The 24,716-nt window shown below is 41.2% G+C and overlaps 6 protein-coding genes and 1 pseudogene across 6 annotated transcripts in view; 6 read left to right on the top strand and 1 right to left on the bottom strand.

Moving 5' to 3' along the window:
• Nucleotides 1-639, top strand: part of LOC113504905 (serine/threonine-protein kinase D3) — a 66,559-nt gene extending 65,920 nt beyond the window's left edge. The window contains 1 exon segment of the mRNA XM_026887411.1: nt 248-639. The gene's annotated coding sequence lies outside the window, so the exon portion shown is untranslated.
• Nucleotides 640-5,703: 5,064 nt separating this feature from the next.
• On the top strand, nt 5,704-7,694 carry LOC113504771. Its single transcript, XM_026887205.1, has 2 exons — nt 5,704-7,190; nt 7,280-7,694. The coding sequence occupies exons 1-2, from the start codon at nt 6,161-6,163 to the stop codon at nt 7,549-7,551; spliced, it is 1,302 nt and encodes a 433-aa protein (XP_026743006.1). The 5' UTR covers nt 5,704-6,160; the 3' UTR covers nt 7,552-7,694.
• A 105-nt stretch (nt 7,695-7,799) lies between these two features.
• LOC113504772 lies at nt 7,800-11,390 on the top strand (annotated as a pseudogene).
• On the top strand, nt 11,361-11,913 carry LOC113505009 (zinc finger protein 324B-like; the record flags this gene model as incomplete). Its single annotated transcript, XM_026887527.1, has 1 exon — nt 11,361-11,913. A coding segment is annotated over exon 1 (537 nt), but the record flags the coding sequence as incomplete, so codon positions are not given.
• Nucleotides 11,914-13,425: 1,512 nt separating this feature from the next.
• On the top strand, nt 13,426-14,186 carry LOC113505008 (oocyte zinc finger protein XlCOF15-like). The gene is made up of 2 exons (XM_026887525.1): nt 13,426-13,429; nt 13,483-14,186. The coding sequence occupies exons 1-2, from the start codon at nt 13,426-13,428 to the stop codon at nt 14,184-14,186; spliced, it is 708 nt and encodes a 235-aa protein (XP_026743326.1).
• A 250-nt stretch (nt 14,187-14,436) lies between these two features.
• LOC113504770 (transmembrane protein 179) lies at nt 14,437-19,373 on the bottom strand. Its single transcript, XM_026887204.1, has 5 exons — nt 19,086-19,373; nt 17,601-17,741; nt 16,587-16,748; nt 16,396-16,480; nt 14,437-16,183 (listed from the first exon to the last, which is right to left on the bottom strand). The coding sequence occupies exons 1-5, from the start codon at nt 19,193-19,195 to the stop codon at nt 15,998-16,000; spliced, it is 684 nt and encodes a 227-aa protein (XP_026743005.1). The 5' UTR covers nt 19,196-19,373; the 3' UTR covers nt 14,437-15,997.
• Nucleotides 19,374-19,784: 411 nt separating this feature from the next.
• Nucleotides 19,785-23,872, top strand: LOC113504829 (protein YIF1A). Its single transcript, XM_026887296.1, has 7 exons — nt 19,785-19,946; nt 20,302-20,499; nt 20,803-20,888; nt 21,202-21,369; nt 21,564-21,687; nt 21,914-22,176; nt 22,439-23,872. Exons 1-7 carry the CDS (start codon nt 19,922-19,924, stop codon nt 22,664-22,666), a joined length of 1,092 nt encoding a protein of 363 aa, XP_026743097.1. The 5' UTR covers nt 19,785-19,921; the 3' UTR covers nt 22,667-23,872.
• The last annotated feature ends 844 nt before the right edge of the window (nt 23,873-24,716 follow it).

The following is a 24,716-nucleotide window of genomic DNA, read 5'->3' as shown; positions in this document are numbered from 1 at the left end:
TCTCACCCATGAATAAATCCAACGAATGACTCTCAAACCATTCAGTTCATTCTCTCAGGGAAAGTATTGGTTATAAAGGAATCCGTAACCAAATTAAACAGAAATAATAAAAGAGGAAGAAGGAAAAGTTGTAATCCCTTCTTTGCTCCCTTCTTTGCAAGCTAGAAACAAAGGAAAAAGATGATAGAAAACGTAACATAAATTTTCAAAACTCCTTCAGCAAATATTCCTGTTTTTGGTTACACAGATCGTCGAACCGCGCGGACGGGGAACGCTCGTTCTGCGTCATCTTCCAATGGAAGAAGCTGCTCGTCCGCATCAGGTAGACCCAGGGTCCAGCATCAGCTGCAAGCGCTCGATGTCACTCGGCCCGAACCTACCTTAGTACAATCCGGATGAAATAAAACAGAAGCTGAGAATAATTAACTCAGGTTTGTCGATCAAAGGTGTTACATAATAAGATAGTTAAGAACTGCATTTTAAAAGAATGTTCACGTCGCAAATGTTAACTAGCGTCAAATTTTGCACTAAACACGTCAAGTGTAAATTCAACAACCTCTCCTTAACTACTTTTACGGATTTTATCGCGGTTTAATTTTAGATTTTAATTCCCGACGGCAGACTACCCGTGACCATGATACCTGCAAAGGTTTCGAAGCGTCGGGAACTAAAATCTAAAATTAAACCGCGATAAAATCCGTAAAAGTAGTTTCATTTCAATGTTTAACATTCGCGTAAACCTAAGAAACCACCTCTTCTTAAATTTTGTTCAAAGTGACCAGAACTAAAAATTTTTGTATATTTGAATATGTTATTTTGACATAGTCAGATGATAAAACTTTGTTGAGGTTCATCATTCTGTCATTCCTCAAATAATATATCCAACGCTAGTTAACTTTCTAAATCACTCTAGCAGAAAAAAAACATTATAAAACACTTGATAGTGTTGCCAAACAAAAAATAAATATATTTTTATTATTATACACAGCTTTACTTTTTAAAATGAACAATTATTTTGATATAAGTATTCATGACAATACGGCAGACCAGAACATGTATTTATGTGTCGGTGTGTGCAAGAGAGTTGTGTTGTATCGTCACACCCGCTGCACGTACTGTCACCGGCAGTCCTGTCACGCTGCGCACAAGGTTGTCTAATATCTGCATTCCTACATTAGTGAAATGTTTTAAATCTTTTTATTTTTTATTTATTTACCGAAGGTATATCTTCTTCTATGTAACATAGTAAAACTTTATCACAATTTGCGTTTATTTGTTGTGAACAAATATTATATTTAGTTAATTATTTTTAAGTGTTACGATTTGAGAGGGCTTTTGCCGAATATTTTTATGTCACAAATAGATATGCTAGACAAATTTTAAAGCCTAGACACGTTAATATACCTTATTGAGTACTACATAAGTCACAAACTTGAAGTACACGCAAACACAGCATTTATTTTTAAATGTATACTTAGTGTTAACTAATATACAATCTAATGTAGCTCTTAATGATCATCACACAAATTCCTAATGTTAGTAGTAATTCTTCTTGTATTATTGTACCTTAACTTGTAGTATGACTAAGGCTGAGAACACACTGAACGACAATGCGCATGCCTCTCTGTCGCTCAGCGTGGTTTTAGCCTTAACTTTTTAACTCACTTCTTAGTGTTAAGCAAAATCCTAGTCTCTAAGAATTTTAACTTTATCCTCTAAATTACAACTTAGATACTTCTAAAACTAATATTACTTTACTTGACGTATGAAAACGATCACTTCCAATATTTAATCTATTCAATAATTTTCTAAAGTGTTCTTGCCTCACGAACCTGAGCGTTATCGCTGACGTAATCAAGTCTTGCATACTCTTTACATTCGAGCAATTTCCTTAAATCCTTCCTAATGTTAGATATTACCGTCAATACTCTGAGCGTCGCCTGCAAGTAGCGCGGGCGGCGCGGCGCCTAACGACGGCCTAAGTAGCGAGTACTGCGATAGAGATAAGAGTGTGGGCGGGACACGACGCGCCCCGCCCCACACCAGCAAAGAGAGAATTACAATACTACATGCACAAATGTTATTTAAAATTATATTATTAATCATCCCAAGTGACAAAAGTACAGTAGTGCCAACATATTATATTTATACAAGCATGAACATTTTGTAAATATTTACCATTTTATATGACAAGTGTGTGCTAAGAGTTACATGAAATATTTTATTATAACGTTTAAATGCATTTTAATATTCGTGTGACAGTCTTCCCCGTTTTGTTACGTAAACAGATATATTATACGACGTCAATGCAAAGTACGTAACGTTAAGTATTTAAATATTATGTGGACTATCACGTGCCGATATCTACCGTCATATGTTTATATCTCTAAGTAATATTATCGTAAGTAAATCGTTGTTAAATGAAATATGAAAATCTAATTCGCTAGAAAGTATTAGAGATTTCTCTGACAAGCGTGTTGAACGCGGAAATTATTGCTAAACTAATAATAAACCTTAAAGTACACGAATACGGCGTAGTTCTGTATGGATTTAGTGATTAGTCGTGTGGTCGATGAGTACTGAAGATGGCTACGTGCTGTGAGTCGGAGGGACCTACGTTAACGAGTATACGTCGCGTTAGTTATTGTATGTAATGAGACTCGCTGTTGTACTGTCCGCGTCGTGAGCCGTCATTCCAAGAGAGGAGCACCGGGAGGGGTGAGGAGATAACCCTTTAGTTTCATTACGGATGCGTTGAGACGAAACGTTGTGATCCATGAAACATCTATCAATTTTAATTCCACATATCCCTGCGACCCATTTAAAGAATGACTGTTGCAATTTCGACAAAGCAAAGCAGTATCCTAACTTGGACTGACGTCACTGCCCAATCTCCATCATTCTTCCTTTAACAAATTTTGGTGGGTTTACCAGAAACGCAACGTATACACTGTTTAGACTTTTTGTTAATGTTTCCAGTCATACCCGAGCATCCTTAATAACCCCCTCCCGGCCGCATATCATACCGAAAGCTGTGATGTTTATACATTTTTATTTTATACACTTTTACAATACTTTGCAATACAAGCTTCCATTTTCTGTGATCTCTTTGTACGGCGTTATGTTACTCGCAGCTAGTTCATGTGAAATATTATTATTTTATAATTGATTATACATATATATGTTTAGGGTATATGTTGTCTGTGTAAATGATGTTAATCTTTGTATTTAGTGTATGGTAATCATTGTGTTTAAACTTGTATGTTCTGTGAAGTCGATATGGATGGCCTACTAACTGTCACACTTAAACTAAGATTCTTGCAGTTGTGGGAGGTAGATGCCGTATAGTGCTACTCTCGCTCGCATAATTGAAAAGTCGTCCTTGAAAATTTGGTAGTCGAGCCCCTATAGTAAAGATATAAAAATCTGTTTACGTCAATATGTTCTCAGGAAGTCAGGACATACAAGTTTGTGCACTAAACGATACATTTCACGCGTCAATTCTGGCCTTTTATTATAAGTACAAGTGTTGTTACTCTAGTGTTTGATCGTAAACGCGAGGACAAAACGCTTGCTGTATTAGTATTATTTTATTGTTTGTTTTAATTTGTGTATCCGTTATTTCTAATGAAGAGAAGGTTATCTAAATCTGAAATCGTTTAGTTCTGTAATCGGAATGACTGCGTATAGCCAGTAAATAGCAGCTTAAACACACATATTTTTACCTTCCCATGAGGTAGTGTGGTTTCCAAGTCAAAAATGATATCTATATCTAATTTAAAAATAACGAATACACAATACAATCGTGTTGTATATTTTATAATAATTTTCTAACTCAGTTGTATATTATGTTATAAATTTTAAATTTTGGACCAAACCCGAAATTATAATGGTTATAAGTATGTAGTGTAATTTAACATATTAATATATCAGCTGTTAAGTTAATGTGACGTCCATGTGTGGTGGTGTGGAGAACTTCATTGCTGAGTCAACGGCAGACAATGATAAGAAACCACGAAATCCAAAAATAGTCCCACGTTTTACGAAGTTAAACGTATCTATTCCCAGAATTATTGCTGGTGTGAATAAGAAATTACCAAAAACTGCTTAGATTATTATCTGTGTTCCACGTCATCACATCTGGACGCGCCTGTGGCAAAATGTGTAACTTTAGTACCTAACAAGTGTCAAAGTGAAATATGGTCGTTATATGAGCTCTAGTGCGATGTACACAACGGCTCATACGACTTACAGAAAAAATTTACACAACGTAAATTAAAAACCGGTAAATATTTTTGGTTTAGTTTTAGCCTGAAACACTTTTCAGCCATTAATGAGATAGCTTTTTTGCCATTTCGTACTTTGTACTGCAGTAAAACCCCCATTTTAAACATAACACTGTATATTTCGGGCCATTGTGTACGCGCGCTAGACCGAGTGTATAGTTATAAGATGAGCATAATATTGTATGTATGTTGGTGTCGAGAGAGAGGCCGTGTGCTGTGCTCGCCTACCGGTGTCAATACAGAACAAAATCAAATTCTAAATAGGTTATAATTATAGGTTTAATAATTATCTCCGTAAGGTTTAAAATTCTGAAGCACAATATGAGATTATTCATTATTTCGGCAGTTAATATTCATCGTGATGATAAGTGTAAGAGATGTACCTATTATAATATAATTGTAAAGGCAGCTAAATAATTTTAATTAGAATAATTCGTAAGTACTTAAGTGGCCTTTTTCGTGTGAGCCAATTCTTACCTCATCAATTCCCTAAAGTTATTATTGTTATAAGCAAGGTAGCTGGCGACTATCCTGTATCTTATTATTGTGTAGTCAGAGGACAATGTTCTCATCTCTCTCATAATAAAAATATGGCTAGGTATAAACCTTTTCTGGGGTTCTTTTAATAAAATTCATTTAACAACTGTCTGACTAATAGATCAGTAAAAGAAAAAACCTCGTGTTATTATATCTAATAACTTATAAAATAATTTAACATTTAAAGAAATTTCCTTAACTAGAATATATGCACCTAAATAGCAGAGGTTTATTAAATATAATATTTAGAAGGAATTTTATATTTTGATGGTCGATGCTATAATGTATAGAACATAGTGTCCGTCGCCCAAATACCTCGCCCTGCACAGTGGAGCGAACACAGCGCACTGCCCAGATCTGTTGATGTTTTAGCATAAGATATATCGTGACGAGATTGATTTACAAATTGTGTTAATATTATTAATTATTTTAAATAATAAATGCCGTTTTGAATATAATGTGTCCTCATTTATTTCGTTACCCCGTTCCTGACCTTCTAAGGCTAAATGCTGTGAACTTGAATCTGTATCGAAGCGAGGTAAACAAACTTCACGCTCAGTGGCGGCGCGGCGGCACCCGCAGCCTGCGCGCGCGTGGAGCGGATAATAGCTGCGTTTATCACAAACATCATCAACATTTTTTATAAAAATGCGTAAATCCTAGAAAAATGAGAAAGTTAACACTTTTGTAACAGATTTTCTATTCCAGGTGTATGTAAACTTTCAAAAAAATGTGGACTGTTTCAGTTGGTATATTTGTAACTAGCTGTTGCCCGCGACTCCGTCCACGTGGTTAGAATGTTACCCCTTTTTTTCCACATTTTCTATATATCTTCGCACCTATTAGTCGCAGCGTGATGTTATATAGCCTATAGCTTCCTTGATAAATGGTCTATTCAACACAACAAGAATTTTTCAATTCGAATCAGTAGATCCTGAAATTAGGGCGTTAAAACAAACTCTTCAGCTTTATATATTAGTATAGATATAGATTTGGGATCAAAGGTATATTCGTTGAAAATGGACAAAGCCGAAAGCGAGAATAGATCTTTTTGTAGTCATGCTAACATACTGATGTAAACATCAGTGTGTTAGCGATTCCACACTGAAATTATGCCAGCTATGGTCCTATTAAAATAAATACCTATTTATAGCAATTGAAGTTGCTTAACGACACACGACACAATTTCCTACACTCAAGTAAGGCAAAAAGTTCTATAGCTGTAAGTTAGCACAAGGTTGAGCACCCCTGGCATAACAGTAGTCAGTGGGGCAACACCGAGCCTCACACGACACGACACATTCAGACAAACATGTCAGCGGCCTCACGCCGCAGCCATGCGACTACTGACAATACTCCTCGTCACGCGAGCAGTAGCAGAGTGGGTCGAGATATCCCAGCATCACTACAGGAAACCCATCAGGACGCATAGCCCCTTCACCACTCCCAAAGCAATAAGTACAGAAGAGACTGCGAAGCCCTGGAACTACAACAACCACAGCGTCACCGAATACAACTGGAGCAAAACCCCATCGAGATCATCGAACGTGGCGAATATCAAACGAGTAGAACACGGACATGCTGTGCGGACAACGGAAACAACTCTGTTACAAAGCGAAGATATTGACTTTGATACCTCGGACCGCAGACATCATCACCGTCCTACAGAGGCACCTGTGGCACTGAAGGTAAAACAGAAAGGCACTATAGAAAGAGTTCCCAATATCGGCAACGTGAAGCGAGTACAGTTGAATGAGAGCCCTGTTAAATCACAGTCCGTAAGAGTTAAAGGAGGTGATGGAAATGTGTCTACCAATCACATGAGAATATACTTTACTGATGATCCACGGAAGACCGAAAATAATTTTGAAGATAAGGAAAACTTAGAAACTTTACGAAGAATTTATGTAAATGAAGTAAAAAAAGGACACATCACAGAGAAAACGTTTTTATACACCACGGAGAATGTCGAAGACTTTAGTTTCGATGCGCCTGAAACTGAAACAAAGGTAACACCTCCAACTCAAGGTTCTCAAAACTCTGATGAGTCAGCCTCCACCGAAATCTCGTACGAAAATAAAGTTTCTTCAGGGAACAAAGAAAATTATGAACAATCTTTGGGGCTTGATCATGAAAACACTAAGCAACCAGACAAACGGCCGGAAAACAATAAATCCAAACCAGACGAAGCTAAACACAAAGTTGCGAACAACACTAAAACAGAGAAAAATAAAATAAATGGCATAGAAAATGTGTTAAAATTCATGGCTGTTGTTGCTGAGTCTATATCTAAGAACTCACGTAAAAGCTTCGGAGGCAAGGTGTCCTACCTTCAGGACCTAAAAGATTCTATTTTGGCTACTATTGGTAAGTCAAAGTTACCTTCATCCTTCAAAATTATAAAAGTGCTGTTTGTGCTGTGTGTACTATACCTGCTTACGTATAAAATTTCTCAGAGGATCGTATCGACGAAACTTGGCCTGACGAGGACGGTGCAGGCACGCGACGTCACTCGCGCTCGGCACACGCTTCCCCTCGCGGCCACGTCCACATACCGTCATCCGAAAGCGCGCTAATGACCATATCCTTCCTGACCTTCGCAGTCTTTCTCATCAAACTAGTATTGGTAAGCATTGCCCAAGGCCAAGCAAGCCCTATAGCTAAAGTTCATTATTTACTCAAAAAAACTGTGTCCTTTTTGTTTTCAGCAAGTGATACACACGTATAAGAATAAGGCGATGATGGTTGCACCTCTAGTAGTAGCCGCTGCTGGACGCAATATGCTTACACGACCTGGTCATCAATAATGTTGATTTTACAATAAACGAATTCTTCAGATAATTATTGATTATTATTTAGTAGGTGTATCATTTATTTTTCCTGTTTAAAATTATATTTGTGTTCAGCTGGTTACAATGTAGGTAAGTCTTGCGTGGAACGACACTGTTAAAAATATGTAGTTGTCAAGTTTGTCCTTCATTTCTGAACGAAGGCCGAAGCGTCAGTAATCAATCAATAGTAAAAAAAGCAAGCTTTTGGGTTTCTCAGTACGCTAGCTGATTGTGCGAAAATGAATAATGAAACGGAGCAAATATTTTTATTGAATACTGGGCCAGGCCCGTCAGCAACATCAACAGAGAAGCTGGTTGGAGGCGAGTTACCGGGAGCCGCACACACCAGCCTTGAAAGCAAGTACTTTGTTGTTGTACATATTTAATAATAATAACATTACATGTTTTAGGTAACGAACTCTTGTAATTATACAACTATGGGATTTAAAATAGAAAGCGAACGATTGTAAATGACTATGAATTCTAATAAAATAACAAGTTATGGCTTTTACTAAACAACTATTATAGTGTGTTAAGAGCTATCTCAGGTAAAACTTAAGAGTTATACTGTAAACACAAGCTCAAACTGACCAAGTTTTATTAATTATCCGCTTAGCTGTTATGAAAAACAAGTAATAAATGGTGATTATTCCAACTGTCCATGTGGTGAAAGCCTTATGTTTTGTTTTGCAAATTTTTCAATGTGTTACCTTCTTTCCTTTCAACCATTACGTTCCAGGACGTAGTCAAATTTGATAATTTAAATACATTTTGGCTGTTTGATATTCATAGATGTGGATGATTTCTCCAATGTATGCCGCACTTGTGCCACTGTCACCGAGTTTGTCATTCCTATTTTTGCCGGGGAGGGACTGCAGAACAACCTGGCCGAGAAAATACACAAACACTTACCAATCAAGGTATGATCTATGTCTTGGTGTTCTATGTACAATTGTAATTATACTTGTTAAGTATTCTGATGATAATATCAATGCTTTGGAGTGTGTGGCTTGCATGTTCTATTTGTTTATATATGCAAAGCAATAGTGCATTCACTGTTTGATGGAAAAAGTATAGGTGAGAGTGAGAGCTTGAGAGTTACAAACCCTCTATGAATTGAGTACCTATAATAATCTTAAAAAAATTATATTTGAGTCAAAAAGCCATGGTTTTTGTAGCTAGAAAATGAATCATGATAAAAACATACAATATGATTTTATTTTGTTATTGTGTCATGTGTGGTTTGTATTGTTAGGTAAGCGAAGCCGATGTGCTCCCGCGCGTGGTGTGCTACCAGTGCGCGAGCACGCTGCTGGCGTGGCACGAGCTGGTGCAGTGCTGCGTGCAGGCCGACGCCGCGCTGCGGGCCCGCGCGCAGCAGCCGCTGCAGGTATTATGAGCTGAAAAATTACGTCAAGTATATCCAATTGATGCTTTTCCTATTTTCCTGCTATTACTGTATGAGATATAACACCCGCGGAGTGAGGCAAAATCATTGTAGTAATATTGCATTAAACGGTTTCTTTTTTTTCAGGGATCAAAGTGCACAGACACCAAAGCAAACCCAACTTTAACAGAAGATACACAAAACAAGTAAGTTCTCTACTCAATTGATGTATCTTTACTATCCTCAGCAATGGTCAAACTTATTACTATTTCAGGTTGTTTTACACAAACGTCAAAAATGTTCTGCTCAATAACTTTTTTAAAGATTTGGACGAAGATGACTTGGATGTGGAGTTTGTATGTCAGAAGTGTATCGAGAAGCCGGCGCTGGCGACTGTGCTCAGCCTCGCGCGGCACATACAGCACGACCACGCGGACGTGCGCGGCGCCGGCGCTGTCCACACGTTCATCACCAACTACGTGACATTCGAACAAATGTTGATGGAGGACTCGGACAGAGAAACATCCTCAGATAAGAAGGAGAAGGCGCGAGTGGTCCTACCGACTCTGCTGTGTCCGTTCTGCGCTGACGTGTTCTCGTCACCGACGCGACTCGTGTACCATCTCAACCAGCACGTGGACGTCAGCATCGAGGACGGCGTCGTGTGCTGCGACTTGCTGTACTCCGACAAGAGGAGCTTCGCCCGCCACCTGCAGGCCGCGCACGTCGACCGCGCTGACGAGGCGCTCAAGAAGGCGCAAGACAGCAGGGTTACATCTGCTGAAGATGACAAAATCAAAGAAAATTCAGTCGAGAACAACAAACAAAAGAAGAGTAATCAAGGTAAGAAGCAACAGAGCCCCAACAACCAGAAGTACATCCCGGCGACGTGCCCGGAGTGCGGCAAGAGCTTCTCCAACAAGTACAACATGCTGGTGCACCGGCGCGGCCACGCGGGCGCCGCCTGCTTCCCCTGCGACAAGTGCCAGCGCACCTACCGCAACCAGGGCTCCCTCAACAATCATAAGAAGCTGGTTCACAAGGGCATCCTCAACTTCACATGTCCGGAGTGTGGCGAAGCATTCCCGACGCGCTCCTCGCGGGACGTGCACTACCGGCTGCACACGGGCGACACGCCCTACAAGTGCGACCGCTGCGGGAAGGCCTACCGCGCCAAGAACACGCTCGCGCGCCACCTCGAGATACACTTGGATGTCAGGAAATATGTCTGTGGACTCTGCTCCAAGAAGTTTCGAAAGAAAAGCCACCTGGACTACCACGTAAAGACGCACAGGAAGTAAATGGAATTATTTGTTGCAGGAGCCTCTGTGACTCGCACGAACTGGAGCCCGACGACCGTACAGAGAGGTACGCGTCCGACCTGTCCGAGGACGAACAACCGCTCGCCACACTCGCCACCAAAAAGCCCACACCAAATCATATTTACAACAACTTCTATAGAGCACTGCTCAATTTCAGAAACCATTTTGTTAACGATAAGCACAGCACTGAAGAATATCCCGATTTTACTGATTCGAGCGCGTCGGAAGTCGAAGAAAACGAGGTGGACAAGTTCGACGACCTGTCGGAGTGTAACATGAGGAGAGACAGACTGGACGAGGAGACCCGCCTCGAGCTGAGCGAAGTGCAGCACAAGATAAACGACAAGATGTACTACACGTGCAAGACTTGCGGCAAGAACCTGAGCTCGGCGCACACGTACGTGTTCCACAAGCGCATCCACACGGGCGAGCGGCCCTGCGTGTGCCACGTCTGCGGCAAGAAGTTCCGCGCGCCCAACGGCTTGCAGCGACACCTCACCGAGACGCACGAGCGCCTGCGCCGGTACTCCTGCACGCTCTGCCCCAAAAACTTCGCCAACTCGCAGAATTTGAAGCAACATTTAAGAATACATACGGGTGAGAAGCCATTCGTATGCTCTCACTGCGGCAAGAGGTTCACCCAGAGCGGGTCCCTGCACGTGCACCTGAAGACGCACAGCGAGCAGTTCCCGTTCCAGTGCGCGGAGTGCGGCGCCAAGTTCCGGCTGCGCTCGGGGCTGGCGCGGCACCGGCTGAAGCACACGGGCGAGCGGCCGCACGCCTGCGCCAGCTGCGGCAAGGCCTTCCGCCAGCGCCACGAGCTCAGCAGCCACAGCCTGCTGCACTCGGACGCCAAGCCGCACGCCTGCGCGCTCTGCCCCGCCGCCTTCCGCCAGCGCCGCGCGCTGCGCCACCACGCGCGCCGCACGCACGACCACGAGCCGCCCCCGCCCCCGCCCCCGCCCCCGCAGCACCCGCAGCTGCTCGGCTACAACCACGGCGCCCACTACTGAATGTACCTGCAGGGTGATCGCTCATTAACACTCTATGTCATTATTATCATTCCTGATCCCGTCCTTTCCCTTTCCAGACTTGTATTGCCGGAAGTGAAAGTCGAACAGGGCGCCAGCCGAGGGCTGACGAGAGTCACTGAGGAACTGGAGAAGCCAGAGTTGAGCGTGGGCGCGGACGGGAAGAAATACGCACTGTGCGGCGTTTGCAACAAGAGCGTGCGCGCGAGCGGCTGGCGGCGGCATGCGCGTGCGCACCGCGGCGAGCGGCGCTACAGCTGCCACGCGTGCGGCCTGGCCTTCGCCGACAGCGGCAACCTGGCGCGGCACGCGCGCGCGCTGCACGCGCAGCTGCGGCCGCACGCGTGCAGCACGTGCCGCAAGGCCTTCTCGCGGCGCGCGCACCTGCGCGAGCACGAGCGCTCGCACTCGGAGCGGCGCGAGTTCGTGTGCCACGAGTGCGGCGCCGCCTCCAAGTCGGGCGCGGCGCTGCGCATGCACGCGCGGCGGCACGCGGCCCCCGCGCTGGGCTGCGCGCAGTGCGGCGCCGCCTTCCGCCGCGCCGCCGAGCTGCGCGCGCACCGCGCCGTGCACGAGGGCGCGCGCGCGCACGCGTGCCGCTGCGGCCGCGCCTTCCGCCTGCGCGCGCAGCTCGTCGCGCATCGCAAGCGCCGCGCCGCCTGCCAAGACCCGCCGCCCGCCGGGGACTACGAAGGGACCACGACCGACTGATGAAACAATTCAATTTCTCTTTAATATCCCGAAAAAAACGAAAATACTCAATTAAAGCTATGGGACTCATGAGCATCGCACGTTTACACACGGCGGACCGTGGCAGCCGTCACATTAATTGCACGCTGCACAACCAGCGCGCGACTGAGGCATGGACGAGAAGCGGCGAATAAAGAGAGATGTCGCATGATTTGTTATCATTGTCCAACACCGGTATAAATATCAGCTGCTCAGCAAATAAATCGCCATTAGATCTCAACCGCTGTTTCACTTAACACTTCCCTTTGATGCAAACCCCCACTTGACCTATATCTGAAGAACAACAAGCTAAGATCCAGACAGAGATGAATTAAGACGTGAGCACAGTATTCATGCAGTCGCGGCTTTTACCTTATTGAAGGGAAATTCCCCGAGCTTGATTCATTCGACAGGAATCCGTGATAGAAGACGGGCAGACGGTCGACTTACAACATTTGTCTTATATACTTTACAACTGACTCGCAACAAGGAAATATGACAAAAAAGTCAAACAATACTTGCTCGAAGCCGATGACAAATCAGAGGTAAAAAGTTTCCAAAGCTCATCAGCCGACTAAACTTGGAAAATGATAATGCCTCACAGTTTTTAAGGAAAATGCTAGAATTCGCAAATGAGAAGCTCGCACAAGTTCGAGTTATCTTGTCCGTAAACAAGGAATCATCGGTTGACACCTTAGCAACAAACCAAGATTGTGGAATACCGATTTACTCATGACCTACCTGGCACACCGACACGCGAGAGACAATTGCATTTTATACCACAATTCTGTATCGTCACATCGCCATTAGATCTCAACATCTGTTATACTTAACACCCTCGGGTGCAAACTCCTACAAAGGTATAAAATAATCTAAACACAATTATTTCAGAATTGTTTGTATCTGGTTATCCACGGTGGTTGTTTGTTTGCAGGCCCCCCGCCCCCCCGCCGCAGTACCGTCCCGCCCGCGCCTGCCCCTTCTGCGGCGCGAGGCCCGAGCCCGCCGAGTACCGCAAGCACCTGGTGGTGGAGCACGCGGACCTGCTGTTCCACTGCGAGGAGTGCAGCGGATACATCGACCGGAAGGACTTCCTCGTGCACATAGCGCAACACGCCGCGGTCTACGCGGCCCGCGACAAGCCCGAGCCGCAGGAGACTCCGCGGCGGAAGAGGACCAAGAAGCGGAAGGAGGAGACTGATAATAAACATAAACAAAACGCTAGTGAAAGTACTCCACCCTCAAAAACTGAGAGGGAGACTCCTGCACAAGACTTGGACTATAATAAGGAAAATCAAACAAATGAGTTCTCAGACCACAGTGATACGGAGTATGGCTTCGGTCCACTGCCCGAGTCAGTGTTCGAAGCCATTGAGGACACGCAGGACAGCCAGCCGGCGGAGGAGGAGGCGCCGCCCTCGCCGGGGGACGAGAGTGCCAGCCAGGCCTCGCACAGTACCGTAGCGAATGAGAACGAGACCAGCGATCAGGCTGAGGACGGGCATGACGGGAACGACGCCAGTGCAGCAGATGCGAAGGCCTCCAAGACAAAGCCGCACCAGAAGCTCCGCAAGTGCCCCATCTGCGGCAAGGAGTACCGCGCGTCGTCCAGCTACTTCTACCACATGAAGTACGTGCACGCGCGCAGCCGCGAGCACGCGTGCGCGGCGTGCGGGCGGCGCTTCGCCACGCGCGCGGGCCTCGCGCAGCACGCCGCGCTGCACTCGGCCGACAGCCGCTACGCCTGCGCGCTGTGCGACAAGCGCTTCCGCTCCAACGCCAGCCTGTACATCCACGCGCAGACGCACGGCGCGCACAAGGCGTGGGCGTGCGCGGCGTGCGGGCGCGCGTTCCGCTGGCGCGCGGCGCTGCGGCGGCACGCGGCGCGCCACGCGGGCACGCGGCCGCACGCCTGCGCGCGCTGCCCGCGCGCCTTCAGCGTGCGCGCCGACCTGCTGCGCCACGCCGCCACGCACGCGCGCGGGGACCACGCCTGCGACACGTGCGGCCGCCGCTTCGCGCAGCTGCGGTACCTCAAGGTGCACATTAAGAAGAAGCACTAGTTACGATGAAGACTGATTATAATTATTAACCTTCTATTTCATAGTTAGTATAGTAAAACGGTTGTCCCACGCGTATTTATCGGGATTGCCCGTCTATCTTCGGACCCTACCGGAGACAATAAGTTAAAAATGACAAAAAGTAAAACATTTTTTGAATTAAACTTATGTTCAAAAAAACAGCTTTGTGTTTCCTTTTCACCTTTGATAGTTGTAAGTGTTTCAGCATTATAGGTTTTACTAAAACAAAACGAATATATTCCGATTTATTTAATGAATGCAATCGTATCTTACAAGTAAATATAAAGCTATGTTACAATCAACAATAAGTTACATGAATACAGTTATGTGTAAAAATACAGAAAATTTCTAAAACAACTTCAAGTGTATTTGGCTGAATTACTTTACCTACGACTGTATTAAATAACAAAATAAGAACAAATTTTTTTACAGGTAACTTAATTATGTTTGTAATATTTAACAAATCAGAGTGCGACTTTTATTTATTTGCATATTCAACAGTGCAAATATCAAAGCAGAACCTAAACAACTTTAATTTAAAATTAAAATTTTAGTACATTGCTATAAAAGAAACATTAAAAGCTCTAGTTTGTACAAACAATCGAAATCTAAGTTTATTATCACATTAAAATATTTAATCAACTATAAATTAGATTCAATATTAAATATAACATTTGTATTGCATAAAATAATTATAATACATTAATTGATATGATGATATTACTCTTCTGCGGCCGTATATTTATTTATTCGTAGTGTCTAGACAATTTTACATTAGAATAAAACATAAAGGAGACTTAAAATTGTGTTGATTGAATCGTCATTCCAATAAATTGGAGAGATTCAATCACTTGTACCAGTTAATGGAATGTAAATTGTCGACAGGTCGCCCTTTCAATCTCAAAGAGAAATAGAGTTGATCAGAGACAAACAAAATCTAATTTCTCTTTAAAACAATAACAATTTATTTAATATACAGCCTAAAATATATTTATTAGATCACAAAATCACTGATTGATCATTATAACTTTGATCAACTAGGTAATAATATATTAGTACAATAGTTTTCTCGTCACTGGTTATTTATTTATCAAAACTGAAATCTCAACAATACATGTTCATCCAAGTCCAAACTTTAGAACATCTATTAACCTTTCATTTGTGACTCCAATTTATTTATTGCATAAATCTCAAATATTTCAAAGTAGATAAATTCGTGTTCAATACTATTCATAATTTTGTGCTCGAATATTATTGACATGAATTGTATTACAAAACATTTGTAATTTCCTTGTAACCAATGAGCATGTGTACTGAAATGTAACCCTTTTCAATAATAATTCAACAAATGAGAGGCATGCTGCTTTCCTTCCCATAACGACTAATTCCAGTCTTTCATAACGCAATGTTACCCTCAGTTCAAAAACGTTTCGTTTTAATAATAAATAACTATAATTTACAAGCCTCATCTCAACTTGAAGCATTATTTATCTACAATGCTTCATATAGTTCTGTTTCTGCTTGGATGGCAATGCAAAAGGCGTTTATTTATACCCTTAATTTTACCAGACCACACTTGGGAAGGCCATTTTAAATATCAATCCCAGAAAAGAAAACATTACGTGACCTTCAAAACTATGTTAATCAGCCAATAAATATGGAAATTAATCACTTATAATGGTGAAATTAGGAGAGAGCATCGCCTTTTGATCAAACGATGTGATCGAGACTTGTATACATATGGTATAAGATACCTGTAGTATTTACTCGTGTAGTATCGGACCCCCGTGTTCCTACATGAGGTCGGCGGGCGGCGAGGAGCGGCCGGGCGCGGCGGGCGAGCCGCTGTCGTTGACGAGGCGCTGCCGCTCGCGGTACATGGACACCTGGATGTTCTCCAGCTGGTGGTAGCGGCACACCTTCAGCGTCGAGAACACCGCCAGCCCCACCCACGTCGCGAACGCCGCCCACACTGCGAACTAAGGGGAAATTATTAAATATATATTTATTGAAAACTCTGGAGGTGCAGAAATTGTCAGGAGTTTAGACGTCCGCTTAGACGTATAAAAAATATACAAGAAGTTATGGATAGTACTATGGATTGTAGAAAATTTAGACGCGTGTATTTATAAGAATACGGCTTAGAATGATAGGTAACATATTAAGTACTAGAAACTAGTATAAGGGGTACCTGTGCAGTGCCAATCTCTATGTAGAAACCATTTGTAGAGATGTTATCTTGCTTATCAATGTTCAACCCGGCCGCGTTCTCGCAACTGTAAGTAATGCACTATATTTATAAAAAACATCGACAACGCAAGTTTCTTTTAAACACTTCAGTCAGCTGATATTAGAAGCGTGAGAACACCAGTGTTGTGTTACCTGGGGAACCGCTCCACGATGTTCTGGCACCAGGTCATGAAGCCGAGTGTCACCATGACGGCGGCGGACACGGCCAGCCCGCACAGCAGCATGCAGCCCACCGCCTCCATGAAGGCGGACAGGAACGAGCTGTCCAGACCCTTGTACATGAACATCGATAGCCTGCGAATAACAAAAATCTGGGTTATTATACTTATAATCATAATTAGGCTTTTCGGGTTTATCCAGTTGTGGAAGCAAGACGGTTTCACTCTTTTACAACAGGCAACCCTCATATTACACTATATTTAGTTCCATGGGATAACTAAAACGAACTAATAGACAAGTGAGATTATAGTGAGTCCCGTTACGAAGTGCCTAACTGGTTAGCTGAAAACAATTGTTTTTGAACTACTGAACATCGAGCCTATGTGCGCAAAAAGGGAGCATGTTACCAAGTGTCTACCGTGTAGGTACATCCTATATGTAAGTTCGTTAAAAAAAGTCCATATGAAATGTTGTAATTATGATCCGTATGCCTTATCTAATGGACATAATTAAAAGTACCTATTAATAAATTGTGTCAAACCCCAGGATGAATCGCTATTACACAATAAACATCACTGTTTTCCTTATAGCTTATCTTCCGTTGTAAACTTTTCGCACTCACAGTTAATGTCAAAAATGTACGTATTCTCTTGGTATACTCTGGATTTCCCGTTTGCGAAGAACCATATTACTACTAAGGCCCATTGACTATGCAGGACCCCTTTTGCTAAGCATCTTGTATTTATTACGAAAGTTCCATTAGTCACGAGCTACAGAACTCCTACGAATGTGAAGTCTACTACGAATTTCAAATATGCTACGAATTTATGTTAGGCCGAATTTCCGATATTTTCGAATTAAATAAATTCCACTTCAATTAATCACCCTTTTTTAATTTTGATAATTTTTGCACTTGGTACAAAATAAAACCATTTTATTTCTGAAATCTAAAAGGATTGTCAAGTAACACTTGTATCTGTTACATACCTGTAGATCTGCACACAGCAGACTATGAACATGAGTACTCCAATCACGAGGACATAGTCGCAGTAGGTGCGTGGGGCCCACGACACCAGCAGCTGGCCATCCTCCTGCCACCGGCCACGAGAGAACAGCAGGCAGTGGTCACTGATGACAAAAACCGTTTAAGTCAAGAAATTGCATGATACATACTTAAAACAGCTAGGCAAATCCTGTGAATGAATAAAGGCTTTGAACTTGATCTATAGCAAGAAAATTTAATCAAGTTTATCCACAATTTTGATGGTGATGATGATATACTGATAAACAAAGAAAATTCTGGTTTTCAGTTTCAAAGAAAATTCTGCATTCCTCAATAGATATTCATGTTGGTCTAGTGGTTAGTGACCCTGACTGCTATACCGGAGGTCGTGGGTTCGATTCCCGCCCAGGACAAATGTTGTGTGATGAGCATGATCATTTGTTCTGGTGTCTGGGTGTAATTTATCTATAATATGTATGTATTTAGAAATATATAAGTAAGTTTATCAGTTGTCTGGTTACCATAACACAAGCTCTGCTTAGCTTGGGATCAGATAACCGTGTGTGAGTTGTCCCATGATAAAAAAAAAAAAAAAAAAAAAAATTTTAGCAATATATTCTAAACCTTCTTTTCTCAAGGTAAAATCACATAAGAAAATAATAATGTAGGTACCTAATTATTTTTTAAATTTTAATTTAATCATTGTTCCTATATACATTGAAGCAGACATTAGTATTTAATTAGTCATACATGACTACAAAACTAAATATTCATATCAATTGCAGTAACATACAAAAACAGGATATATTGAATTTAACTGTTATCAAGTTACAATATTTAATCAGGTTAACATTTATTCGTCACCAATTTTTTAATTCAGCATAGTATATATTGCTTCCTCTTTTATCTTTGTCAGGAACTACAGGCTAATTTCAACAGCAATACTCATGTTTATTTTAGGAGCAATCTCTTTACAGGTGCTACAAAAAAAAACTGTGATCCGATGAAACTTTTGATATTTTAGTTCTAATTAAAGACATTAAAATACTGAAGATAAATTATTTTCATCATAGTAAATTATCAGTCTGTCATAATAAATACAGCTCCATTCTAACAACTAGCAGTGAAGTATAGAATCCTTTTGCAAGATCCCTATAAATCATTAAGATTTTTGAGTATGCTATTTGCTTTATTGCAAGTCTGTGGTTAAATTGGTATATTTACATCAGACATGTTAAAACAACAAATAGAGCATAAGAATACATATCCAATATTAGCCCTTTGAATGGGTATTAATAGCAACCGACCCACGGAAACTGTTCATTGAGGGCAAAGCATGTAACTTGAACATTGGATTTTTCATATACATAGAGAGAATAACTTCAATTATATGAAAACAATATTAAAATTGTGGAATATTACGTGTAATGAAGATGAAAAACAAAAAAAAATGTTCTGGAACATCTTACTTGAATTCATTTAGGTGCATGCTCATCGGTGTTATGATACATAGTGATAATATTAGTCCAATTACATAGCCTGCTATTTGGCTCAATAGCAGCACATTCGTTAACGCCATGCTTCGAAATATAACAGCAACGGCCGAAATTAATATGGAAATATATCTACGACGTATTTTCAAAGGCCAATATTGAACAAAACACTGAACAATAACAAAAGCGATAAATAAATTGCTGTCACTCGAGTTCGAGTCCTTCACAGATGTCGGCAAATCGTCACAAGGCAGATGACATCTGAGTCTGACAATGTCAAGGAAATCACAGAAAACTAAATTACATTGCGACGATTTTGCTATTTCAAAAGATAACTATAAAATGAACTTTAATTTAAATTTTGGTTTCAGTTTCTCTTACCTATTTTGAGGTATAATCCAGTAATTACTTTATTTATTTTGTAAATACGCTTTATCATAATACATGCGTGAAAACGTTTCAAAAATTCGTTTCACGCACAGCATATTAAAAAAAATATTGAAATCTTTATTATGGTTAAATTTAATAAACCTAATTAAAAGACAAAAAATATTAACTTGCTTAAATTGATAAGTTGGTACTTAACTTAGGTTTTCTTTCGTATTAAATAGCTCTGAACAAAATAAATACCAATATGTTCAATGATAAGAATCGAATAAGATGAAAACTTTAAATGTCACAATGAAGTGTCAAATTGCGACAGATCGGACGTTGGTGATGTGTTTCAATCAGTAGAATCAGAAATAAATCGTGTTAATTGTACAATTTACTATGTCATTGCCCTCCCATTAGACTAATAAGAATATAACATAATGAACTTTAACGCTTCTAGAAATGGTAAGAGATTATTTTCATATTAACATCATGGTCACCTGTTACCGACTTGTTCAAGCTGTATCCATGGATTTGCACAAATAATACTTCATTATATTCAAATAAGTTCCTTTCTAGGTAAATATATCAAACTTTATTTACATTCATTATCATTCGTTATAAATACTGTTTAGAAGTTTGCACTTTAAAATGCAATCAAAACATGGATGTGGATTGGTTTGTAAGTGAAAACAATGACAGTTCAAACTATAACTCAAGGTATGGTGCAGAATGACCACTGTTGTAGACCTTAACTATCATTCTAAGATCTAAAATAAATGACAAAATAGGTGTTCTAAGCTGTGCCAATTAATTTTAGTGGGTCAAGCTGGTGGCATACGCAAAGCAAAGCGTGTGAGTGATGTCGCAGCTATGGGGGCGCCGTCGCCTAGTCCAGCATTCAGTCCTGCACCGGCCTACCATCCAGGATACCCGCCTGCTGGACCCCCACCACCATACCATGAAGGGATACAATTAGATGCGGGCCAAGACTTCAGCACTCCCACACCAGTCGGCAGTAAGTTTGCACTATTAAATCAAGTGCCTCCCTCCCTGATTTTGTAGGCTATTTCATTTAATTCAATTAATAACAAATATGGACTACTATCAAGAAGACGTCTATGTCAGATGCGTGTGTAATTTTATATAAAAATTTGCTGTAACTTTATGAAGTTACATACAATATTACATCCTATGAAATCACTGAGATATCACAGGTCAAAGTTCACTTTTTGATTAAATTATGTATTCTTAAAATTGCTTCACTAAAAAGTTATGAAAATGTAATCAGCATAAAATTTTTTAAATGTTTTGTTTTTAGATTTTGGTTACATGGGAGGGTACCCTCAGTCTCCAATGGTAAACACAGCACACATAGGTTCCATGCTACATCAGCCCATTGTACAGGTAATTATTATATTTATATACAACTACTATAATTATTAAGCTTTATTTGTTTCCAGATATTCTATCCTAAAAAAGAGAAGGTGAAATTGTAAATCTTAAAAATCTAAATTAAATAGCTGGTTTTTTTCACTGTTATATTTGATTTGGTAATCTTTATTGCTGTTTTACATATTTTTTGCACTTTTGGACAAAAGACACTTAAAATCAAAAACACTGGCTGAATCTGGTTAGACTGGAAGCCCCAACATAAGGTTAAAAGCTCCTCTCCTACTTGTGTATAGCTTAGTATAATAGGTATGTGTGTGGTATACAGGACATGGCCCTGCAGTACGGCAACCAGCTGGCGGCGCAGGGCCGGGAGGTGGTGCAGCGCGAGATCAACAAGTACGTGCCCGTGTCGCGCCTGCGGTACTACTTCGCGGTGGACTCGCGATACGTGCTCAAGAAACTGCTGCTCATCTTGTTCCCATATACACATAAGGTTTGGGATTACTCTCAGTTAGTAACATTAAGTATATTTTATAGAGATGATAGCAAGGTGCACTATGAAAAGTGGAACAAGAACATGTTTCTTAAACAAAAAAAAAGTAGTTTCATCTTTTTTAGTAATCATGTAAATAATGGCATAATTGTAAAAACGAAGTGTAATTGTATATTAATAGTGAATGTCCCCAGGACTGGATGGTGAAGTACGACCAGGACTCGCCGGTGCAGCCGCGCTACGACATCAACGCGCCCGACCTCTACATACCCTCCATGGGCTACGTCACCTACGTGCTGCTGGCTGGCTTCATGCTAGGTGATAACCAACACTATTCCAATAAGAAAATAATAGTTTTGATGTGAGGATAAATATTAGTGGAAATAAAGATAATTTATAATATTATGAAGATTTTCCGAGGTGCAACTTTTTACTGAGATTTTAGGTCACTCTTTAGTTACTAGGTGGTGGGTTCTCTTATCCGGATATTAGTTCGACGGAGTGTCTGAAACTTTATAACATTATGATACATATCTCTTGCTAGGTCTCCAGCAGCGCTTCTCGCCGGAACAGATCGGCATCCAAGCGTCCTCAGCTCTAGCCTACATCGTGTTCGAGATGATGATGTACCTGGTGACGCTGTACGTGACCAACACGAGCACGCACCTGCGCACGCTGGACCTGCTGGCCTACTCCGGGTACAAGTACACCGTCATGATAGCCAGCCTGCTGGCCGGCCTGCTGCTCGGGACCACCGGCTACTACTGCAGCCTCGTCTATACCAGCTGCGCCTTGTCGTACTTCCTGGTAAGGGCGTTTTTTTATAATTAATTAGAAATTTACTTGTTAATTTTCGTTTTCCAGTTAATTTTAGTTGGGCATGCCATTTGAATGTCAGTTGTTGATTGACATTCAAATGGCATGCCCCGCTTTTTTGAATAACCCAATGTGTTTGACCGATGTGGGAATTAAATAAATTGTCAGTATATAATGTGACTACTCATGTAGTGAAAGTTAATATTCAACAGTGTTTCATAATGTAATAGATGTATTTTTGTGTGATGCTCAGGTGAAGACGCTCCGCCTGCAGCTGCTGTCGGGCGCGCCGGCGCCGGAGGTGAGTCCGTACGCGGGGGGGGCGGGGGGCGCGGGGGCGCGCGGCGGGGGCGCGGGGGGCGCGGGCGGCACCAAGCGGCGCGTGTACTTCCTGCTGTTCGTGGCCGTGACGCAGCCGCTGCTGTCGTGCTGGCTCACGTACCACCTGGTGCCGCCGCCCGCCGCGCCCGCCGCGCCCTAGTGCCCGCCGACAGTCCGCCTGCTGGCCCGCCACACTCTGTACATATAAACTGTTCTACGAAACGTTCATTGCATTTTTTAATCGGTGGAAATGAAAAATATTTTGAGATTTTGTAAGGACGATCGGTTAATTGGTACCACATCACACGTTCGGCCCGCATCCGTCATGCGCCCCAAACGAAACGATAGATCATTCTGAGTATTTTATATGAATACTTTTTGCTTCAGCTTTCAAATTATCACTTAGTTACTTAATTAGAACTTAATTCAATATTATGTTATATTTTATCAAAAATCAATACGCTAAAGTATTGTGTTAGTTAGAACATATTGTGTTAACCAGCTTATCTCTCGCCTGACAAACTTATAATTCCCTGGGCCAGGCCTGGACTTACTTCCCAACTATCTTCTAAACTTATTCTCATTATTATTTAAAATGTATATGTTTGATTGTTGGTTATTAATTAAGATGTTTATTTAATCCAGCTACCAAAATAATTTAAGCCCAGTAAAATTGTATAAACGCTATTTAATTTGTTACTGCAGTGTGTACGCATTTATATAACTTAGTTCGGATATGTAAAGCTCAGTAACGCCATCTGTTGACATCTAGTCTAAAATAAATGTATATATAAATAAAAAGGATTTTAAATAACATCAAAACTTTATTTTTTGTTTATAATCTTAATGGAAACGACAAACTTATGAATTTTGTACCTTCTATTTCAATTTATAGGTGTAATTGGAAGGTTCCTAATAAATTAAAATGTCATATAGACAATGAATCTTATGTCGTTAGCAATTAAACTTCTTTTAGTTTACATCAAGCCAAGTGACTACTTTTCCATAATAAGACCATTTTAAACAACTCATCATGTATAGTCGTTGTGTAATAGACTTTAAACCTATGGATCGAAAGTTCATAAATGTCTGACAGAAATGTCTAGTGATATTAGAACATTGGACTTTATGGTGAAGTTCCAAGGTATAAAATCATTTGTACGAGAGATTTTTGTAAGCAGGTTTGAATAAAACATCCCAAATAGTTTTTCTTTGTACTCCTAGATGTTATTTCCTTTGTGAAGTGTTGAAATGTTATTATTTATATTGTTTATTAAATACGGCGACAGCTGAGCTGTGACGGATGCAATGAGCGTGTATTTTGTACTAATTCAATGCAATATTAAAGCCTAGTTTTATATGAAAAGTCGTTATTATTGAACCCGAATTGTGAGTTCTTCTATATTATTCAACATACATAGGAAACAGAAAATGTACCGAAGATGTTGCCTCAATAAAAACCCTTCTGACTTAAGGCGCGGACAGACACACATACAGACGTACATGTCTGGCTTTTAACTGAGAATTAAGAATAAGTGTAAATAAAATCATTAAAATGCCAATATCGCTGTCTGTCCGTGTATCTGTGCGTCCGTACATCATCAGACAGCATCATCAGAACCGTCATAGCTTGACAGTTGTAATGTATTTTAGTGCCGCGATAAAAACAAATACTAACAGGTAAGATGGACGATAAGTAACAGTTGTTTCTTAATCCTATCTCTACAGAAACCCACGTCCGGTATTTTGTATTTGGGACTGGAACACCCATGGCCCTCATAGAGTAACCCTTGTAAGTCACGCCGAAACGCCTTTACTAGGTCCTACAGATAACAACTAACTGTCTTGGAACCCGGAACAAAAAATAAGAAATAGTGAAAATGTTGAGTATATTCCACTTCCATCCGCTGCAAGCAAGAGAAATAAATAAATAAATGCGGACAACATCACATACAATTGTTCTGAACCCAAAGTAAGTTGCTCAAGCACTTGTGTTATGGAATTCAGATACAACGAAGGTACCACAAACACCCAGACCCGAGGCAATGTAGAAATGTGAATTTTTACATTGACCCGACCGGGGATCGAACCCGGGACCTCAGAGCTAGCGACACCTTGAAACCGGTGCGTACGCCACTCGACCACGGAGGTCGTCAAATCAATTTTTTTTTGAGAGGAAAACAATTTTTCGTCTTTTTTAAAAAACGACT

The sequence above is a fragment of the Trichoplusia ni genome, chromosome 23 (genome assembly GCF_003590095.1).
Source record: "Trichoplusia ni isolate ovarian cell line Hi5 chromosome 23, tn1, whole genome shotgun sequence".
In the NCBI taxonomy this organism is placed as follows: Eukaryota; Metazoa; Arthropoda; class Insecta; order Lepidoptera; family Noctuidae; genus Trichoplusia; species Trichoplusia ni.
This window is presented reverse-complemented; position numbering and strand designations above follow the sequence as displayed.